This window comes from Phyllostomus hastatus, unplaced genomic scaffold, assembly GCF_019186645.2.
Source record: "Phyllostomus hastatus isolate PE091 unplaced genomic scaffold, TTU_PhHast_1.1 phas_contig_86, whole genome shotgun sequence".
Taxonomy (NCBI): domain Eukaryota; kingdom Metazoa; phylum Chordata; class Mammalia; order Chiroptera; family Phyllostomidae; genus Phyllostomus; species Phyllostomus hastatus.
Window position 1 is genome coordinate 34886345 of NW_025333977.1, and position 7936 is coordinate 34894280.

Consider the following 7936-nt stretch of genomic DNA (forward strand, 5'->3'; position numbering starts at 1 on the left):
AAAAAAAAAAAAAAAAAGAAAGAAAGAAAAAAGTGACAGAGAGTAGCTCCAATTCTTTGATCAGCACAGCCTGCTTTCCACAGAGAGATGGATTTTCTTTGGGAATTTTAGATTCCATGTTGCCTCTGCTGCTATGACAATGCAGCCTAGTGGCTGGGCTGGTCTCAGGGCAGAGCTAGGAGAGAAAAAAGAAAACAAAGCATGTAAAATAGTATCTGTGGTTTCTCTTATGCTCTCTGTCATGCAGGGGTTGCTTTTCCTGATATTCTGGTCACCAGGAGGTGATTTCTTTTGCTATTTTTTTTGACAGTGCAGTATATACCATTCCAGGTCAGATCCATGAGATAAGAAAGAAAGAAAAAAAAACGTCCATAAAACTCACTCAGGCTATGCGTTGTTATTCAAGTTTTGACTTTAGCCCTCAATCCACCTGACATTGTTTACTTTTCAGATGTTTTATGTATTTGGTGTGGGTTGTTTTGCATTTTATCCTGGTTTTGGTTGTAATCACTGGAAAAGGTAGACTAGAGTTGACTTACTTCATGTTGGCTGGAACCCAGCATCCAACGTCCCATAAGACTCCCAGAGGGGAAAAGAGAGGAAGGATTAAGGAACAGCAGCATAAAATGTACCTTGAAATTGATGGAAATCAAAGAAAATAAGTCCAAAAATGGAACCCCACTGTTGAAGAGAGAATCTGGAGTGTACCCACAACTCCTTGACCAAGGGAGCCTGGGGCCAGGTAAGGTATTACTTGTTACTTCAGTGTTTGATTTTTCCTGTGCCTGGAAGAAATGATAAAAATATATCCCATGCTGCGCAAAGACTAAAGCAGTAGGTGTGGCCACACACAGAGGGCTCAAAGTGGAAATATTTACCTCCAAATTTAGAGAGAAGGGGGGGCGAGGGAGAAAGGGAAGAGACAGACAGACAGACAGACAGACAGGCACAGAGAGAGAATGAACTTTGGTTTCCAGAAGCTTTCTGCTTTTTTGTTCCAGCCCTTAACACTCAGCTGTATTCCTGCCCATGGGTCTCATAAGACATCAGTTCCTAGATTTTTGTACCATTTCCACTTTTTTTTCTTTTTGCAACTGGCAGTCAGCCTTCATGTCTGAATAAAGTGGAGGTGAGCAAAGGAGATGGACAATGGGGAGCCTGCCTGACCCCAAAGGAGCAGCCACTCTTCAGCCCAGCTCAGCGATAGCTGCTATTGTGGAATGCTATCAGATTTCAAGAGAAATCAGAAATGTGGATTTTTTATGTGAAATCTCATGATTACATGTTAATAATGCATATAGGAATTTCCAAATGTTATAAGGACTAAATGTTTTGTGCCCTCTGAGAGCAGTGGTCAAGGATGAGAGCCTAAATATAGGCCACGCCCAGCCACCCCCCTCTACCCTCAGCTTCCTCTCCCACTACAGGTCCCAGCGCTTAGCACTGCCCATTGGCATGTTCCTTTCTCATATCCCAGTAGCTAGCTATTCCATCGACTTCGACAGACAAAAACATTGAAAACGAAGACACTTTTCATTTTGAAACCAGAGTTCATGTATAAGAACAAATCTCATTTACTGTTGGGAAGTCCTTTCCATTTTTTTTTTTTACTAAAGGTTGAACTACTTTTCTTTAACCTTTAGTAGAAATTTATAAAACTTTATAACATCAGAATTAACAAAGGAAACCAGATTTTTCTGGTCATTAGAATGAGCAAATATTGACTCACTTAGTGGTGAGCTGACTACTTCATTTGTTTTCATTTGGAAAGTGCTGTTTGCTTTGGTTCAAGAAAATGCTGAACTTTCCTTTCTCAAATTTTCCAAAGTAAAACTTTAGTAAATAAAGTTCTGCCTCATCATCAGGCATTTTGATTTTTCTCTTCTCGCCTACTGTTTCCTGTCTTCCAATTTTACCCTGGCCTCGGGCCTTTTGGTAAGAGTAACTTGACAAAGAATACCCTTCTCACTTCACAAAATAATAGCATCTCCACTTTTAGCTTAAGCTACCTTGAGTTGATTTCTATTACTCACATCTAAAAAATACAAGGGGTAAGGAATTAGTCTGTGGCTGTGCCCAGCAGCCAGGCTGTGGTTTGGCTACAGAGAATACTTGGTAAGGGGGTAATGAAATCAGGTCATTAGGACCCATAAAATCAAACCTAGAATTCTAGTTTCATTTCTGTTTATTTGATTAGCAACTAACTTCCTAGCTTGGAAATTTCTTGGGAGCAGAACTTTTTCATTTTTGAATTCTTTATAGAGATCATTCATTCAGTAAATATTTATTATCTTTTATGTGCCAGGCATATAATAATTAAAAACAATAATAATTGTGCACTGGCCAGGTGACTCAGTTAGTTGGAGTATCATACCATATACCAAAAGTTTGAGGGTTAGATTCCCAATCAGGGCACATGTCTAGGTTGCCAGTTCAATCCTCGCTCGGGGTGCTTACAGGAAGCAACTGATAGATGTTTTTTTTATATATTTTATTTATTTATTTATTTATTTATTTATTTTAGAGAGGGAAGGGAGGGAGAAAGAGAGAGAAAGAGAAACATCAATGTGCGGTTGCTGGGGGTCATGGCCTGCAACCCAGGCATGTGCCCTGACTGGGAATCGAACCTGCGACACTTTGGTTCGCAGCTTGCGCTCAATCCACTGAGCTACGCCAGCCAGGCAACTGATAGATGTTTGTCTCTCGCATTGGTATTTCTCTGTCTTCTCTTTCTCTCTCTCCCCCTTCTTCTCTCTAAAAAATCAGTGAACATATCTTTAGGTGAGAATTAAAAAAATAATAGCACTAATAATATAAACCATTATTTTGAAGTACTTGCTTAGAATATATTCTTTTATTTAATCCATATGACACCCTATAAATTAAATATTACAGACCCTATTGTCAGGTAAGAAACTGGTGCCTAGAGAAGTTAAGTTGTGGCCCAAAGCCACAACTAATAAATTGTAGAGCAAGGATTCATATTCAGATGTGCCTGACTCCAAAGCTCATGCTTGTAGAAAGAATGAACCACAATTTCACTGGCCTTTTCTTCTTCCTAGTTTTAAGACATTTGGGGGATAAGGTATTTATACAACCTGTAGCCCTAATGCAATCCTGTAAACACTAGTAGTGGGAAAACTTGCTTTTGTAAAATGAGTCATTAAATTTGCCACATGAGGGAAAGTCTGGTTGTTAAAGGAAATATGAGGAAATGTCTCACTCATCATTCGTATGGATATGCTCTGGGACAGGCACTGAGGTTCTTTGTCAGTGTAATGTAAGAAATAAAAGGAACTTGCAAAATAACTTATTTTGTGCTAGTTGAAATATGTTGAGTCAATGTGTATCCACTTCTTATTAAATTATTTTATGAATTAGAAATAGAAAGGTAGTTATAAAATAGTCACAGGATATAAAGCACAGCATACAGTAACTATGTATGGTGCCAGGCGGCACAGGAAATATTGGGAGGAACACTTTGTAAAATGTATGATTATCTAATCACTATGCACACCTGAAACTAATACAAATAGTACTAAATGTAAACTGTAGTTGAAAAATAAAATAAAACAAACCAGAATAACAAAAAAACAAATAGGATGCTATTTCCTTAACACGGTAAAGATTGACAAATTCTAAAAATGTTGAGGGTAGTAATGTACAGTGAAACACAAAACATGTCCTTGTTAAAAATGAATACAAAACAACTATAATTGTTTTCACCATTCTTACTTAATGTTTTGTGAGTTCTGTTGTTTTATCTTCGAATGTCTGAGCTCACTCTATTTTATTCATGTTCTTATACTCTTCCAGAGAGCAGGCACTCATGGAAAGGATTTTTAAAAAATTTTTGCCTGGTTTGTATTTTTTCTCTTGGATTGAGTTTTCTGGCTCCTCCTTGACATGTTGTAACTGTTTCTCTCTGTTTTTGTTTTTGTTTTTGTTTTTTTTTAGCACACTGGACTGATTTTAGCTTGCTTGTGCTGAGTGTGAGCAGCTCTTCTTAGACCTTCAGTTCTCTGAGAAAGTAAGGATCAATTCTCCATGACTCCCGCTTCTGGTACTTGCATGTCTCACTTCCAGGTGACGAGGTAGAGCTAAAATGCTGCTTCTATCAGTTCTTCTGATACTGAGGGCAGAAAAAGTAGGAACAGACTTTGTTGAGTCATTTCAGTTTTACTCTTTCTTCAGAGAAAATAGTAAATATCCAGTACCAGAAATTAATTCATCATGTTGGCCATGCATCCTGCTTTCATGATGGAATGCCCCCAGATTCCTAATAGTTCCCTGGGGCTTTTCCTGTGTCTACTCATCTTGAAATTGAGGCATGATGAGTACTTCTTTAGGCTGCTTACTAACCTCTTGAGTCTGTCTTTCCAAGGTTGGAAAGTATTTGTGAGAATGATACATCATCTATCCAGACCACTGGGAGCAGGCTGAGGGTGGGAAGCAGGAGGGACCACTTGGGGAGACCATGAATGACCCAGAGCCTCGTCTAGGCAGCTCCAATTCCCGCCAGCAGGGGCCATGTTGCTTGGGGTAAGTGAGTATGTGCCGGAGAAAGCCCTCCTGTCCCCTTCTGGTACCAGATTGGGATGGGACCAGGGGAAGGCAGGCACATGTGCAACAGAAGTTAAAATGGCAGTGGGGGAAGGTTAGGTCAGTCTAGCCAGGGGAAGGAAGGGATTGGGTGGGAGATGGACCCACCCAAAGCACATGAGGGTTTGGGAAATTGGTTGTTCATTCTGGGAAAAGCACCTGGTCTATCCCACTGCCAAAACTAATATAAACCCAGGGGCACAAAGAAACTCTCTCTTGTTCATGGCTCTCTGCTCAGGATCAGCGCTCAGATGGTGCTCTGGCCTGTCCTCTCCATGGGCCATGTGACCTTAGCAGTCAAAGGTGACCTTAGTTAGCCATGTGACCTTAGCAGTCACGTGGCCCATGGCCTCCAGGAGGGAGTCTCTCTCGTTGACCTGATGAAGTATTTGCCAGTGCCTTTGTGTGCTCTCTAGCCTGAGAGCATAGGACCTCACAGCCCTAGAAGCCACATGGCCAAGGGTGGTGCCAGTTCTACACGCAGCCTCCAGAGGGGAGCCTGAAGCTAGACAACAGCTGGGCACAAGATATGCCACCTGGATGACCACTCAGTAGCTGACTCAGGCTCCAAAGGACAGTACTTTAAAATGGGGCAGAAAATTTTCTTTTGGTCTTGCTGAGGACAGTTGGGTTTTGACTGGGTTTTTCAGAGGAGATAAGCTTTGAGACGGGGAGTCCCCCATTCTTCCAGATGTTCAGCATTCAAATAAAACACTTTTTCTTTTCTCACCAGCCTCTGCCTCTGGTTTGCCTTTTGGTGGCAGTGGGCAGCCAAACTTCACTTTGGTTTGGTGAGAAGAATTCTAAGGAATTTGTCCAACGCCCTTCTTTCCTTAGTACAGTCATGAGAAGTCTCAGAAATTTGTCCAACCCCTACTGGTACTGAGCTAGGAGGCTGTAGTGGGATTGAAAACAATAATTTGTTCTGCTGGAATCTCATGTTTTTTTTTCCTGAATAGCCACATTTTGAAGTTTGCAACTTGTAGTTATACCCTTTTCTTATTCTGTTCCTACTGGTGAATTTTTAGAGGTGTTAGGGTTTTTTTTTTTTCTGTTGCTATGTGTTACACACTGTATGGATTTGGACAAATGTTAAAGGTGTGCATCCTTTATTAATGTATCATGTAGAGTATTTTTACTTCCCTAGAAATGCTCTGCACTCCACTTATTCTCCCCTCACCCTAACCCCTGCAGACCACTCATCTTTTTACTGTCTTTATAGTTTTGCTATTTCCAGAATGTCATGAGGTTGGAATCACACAGTATACAGCTGGTTTTTATTGGCTTCTTTTATTTAGTAATATGCATTTATGATTCCCCCATGTCCTTTCATGACTTGCTGGCTGATTTCTTCTCAGTGCTGTGTGGTAGTACACCGTCTGGATGCAACACAGCTTATTTATTCATCTGATGACTGGAGGACATCTTGACTGCTTCTGAGTTCTGGAAATTTTCAATAGAGCTTCTATGAACATCTTTGTGTTTCCCTCTTTCTAAAAATTCAGCTGTTTGTCTTATTGTTGACTTGTAAGAGTTCTTTATATATTACAAATACAAGTCATTTATCAAATACATGTATCATAAGTATTTTCTCCCAGTCTCTACTTTCCCATTTTGTTTTCTTAGTGTTGTCTTTCAAAGAGAAAAGCTTTTAAATTTTGAGGGAATTCAGTTTATTATTTTTTCTTTTAGAGATTATAGTTTCAGAGTTTAGAGTATATAGTTTATTTATATATTTTGTATCATTTTAAGAAATCTTTACTTATACCCATGTTGAAAAGCTCTCCTGTTTTCTATTTTTAATAGCCTTATTGAGATATGATTTACATAGTATACAATTCACTGATTTATAGTGTACAATTCAATAATATTCTGGTATTCACAGGGTTCTGCAACCATCACCGAAATCTAATTTTAGAATATCAGATTTTTTTGGTGTGGTGCAGAATTTTAGTAATTAGTTTACCAGTGTCATGCAATGAAAAACATCAAAAATCACTGATCTAAGCTTTTATTTTAAGAAAATAGAACAAGCTCTCTTTCTCCGCCATCACGGTGCCTGCAGTTGATGCTCCTTCCCCATGTCTTCTCACAACACTTTCAAGATTAAGAGCTTCCTGGCCAAGAAACAAGCAGAACTTGTCTGTTCCCCAATGGATTTGGATGAAAACTGGTAATAAAATCAGTTACAACTCTAAGAGGAGACATTGAAAAAGAACCAAGGTGAGTCTATAAAGAGTTGCACGTAAGAGGTGGCTCATATTTAGGCTGCATCCAAGCTGCCTGAATGCTGTCACATCATTGTCATGCTCACTACTGTCTAGACAGCTGGGCATTTTTACTGGGAAATTATTAGAAGAATGATTTTCCTCTTTGCCTATTTTTTTTCTGCACTAGTAGTTTGTTTCAATAATAAATACGTAAGACCTTTTTTTAAAAAAAGAACAAAAAGGCAAATTGAATGCAAAGTCAATATTAGGAAAGAAAGAATAAAAACAACGGTGAATTATTAACAAAATAGAAAATGGATAAACAATAAAGAAAATGAATTAGACCAAAAGTGGCTTTGTTAAAAATAAAAAATAAAACTGACAAACCTGTAGCTAGACTGATCAGCAACAGCAGAAAAAGCATACACAAATTGTCAGTATTAGGAATGATAACACTGCAGATTCTTTGACCTTTAAAAAATAGAAATACAATTGGATTAATTGTTTTTTTCCTTCATTTTGGTGCTGAGTTAAAAAATGGACAAAGAACCTGAATAGACACTTCTCCAAAGAGGACATACAGACAGTCAACAGACATATGAAAAAAATGCTCAACATCACTAATCATCAGAGAAATACAAATTGAAAACCACAATGAGCTATCACTCATACCTGCCAGAATGGCTATCATCAATAAACCAACAAACAACAAGTGCTGGTGAGGATGTGGAGAAATGAGAACCCTAGTGCTGTTCTGTAATATGTGATCCTTGAGAATATTCCATGTGTGTTCAAAAAAAATGTGTATTCTGCAGTTTTGGGATCTATTAAGTTGATCTCATCTAATGTGACACTTAAGCCCATTTTTCATTAATTTTTTGTATAAGTGGTTTATCTATTGATGTGAATGGGTTAATAAAATCCCCTATTATTATTGTATTATTGTGGATTTCTCCCTTTATGGCCATTAATAATTGCTTTATATATTTAGGTGTTTCTATGTTGGGTGCATAGATATTTACAATGATCATATCCTCTTCCAGGATTAACTTCTTTAAAATTATGTAATTTTCTCTTTTTATTTTTTACATTTTTTGTTTAAAGTCTATTTTATGTCTATGAAT

At 38.4% G+C, this 7936-nt stretch overlaps 1 protein-coding gene across 1 annotated transcript; it reads left to right on the forward strand.

The window, feature by feature from the left end:
- Window positions 1-6683: 6683 nt before the first annotated feature.
- RPL39L (ribosomal protein L39 like) lies at window positions 6684-6837 on the forward strand. The gene is given in 2 exon segments (XM_045851958.1): window positions 6684-6730; window positions 6732-6837. Coding segments are annotated over 2 exon segments (153 nt in total).
- The last annotated feature ends 1099 nt before the right edge of the window (window positions 6838-7936 follow it).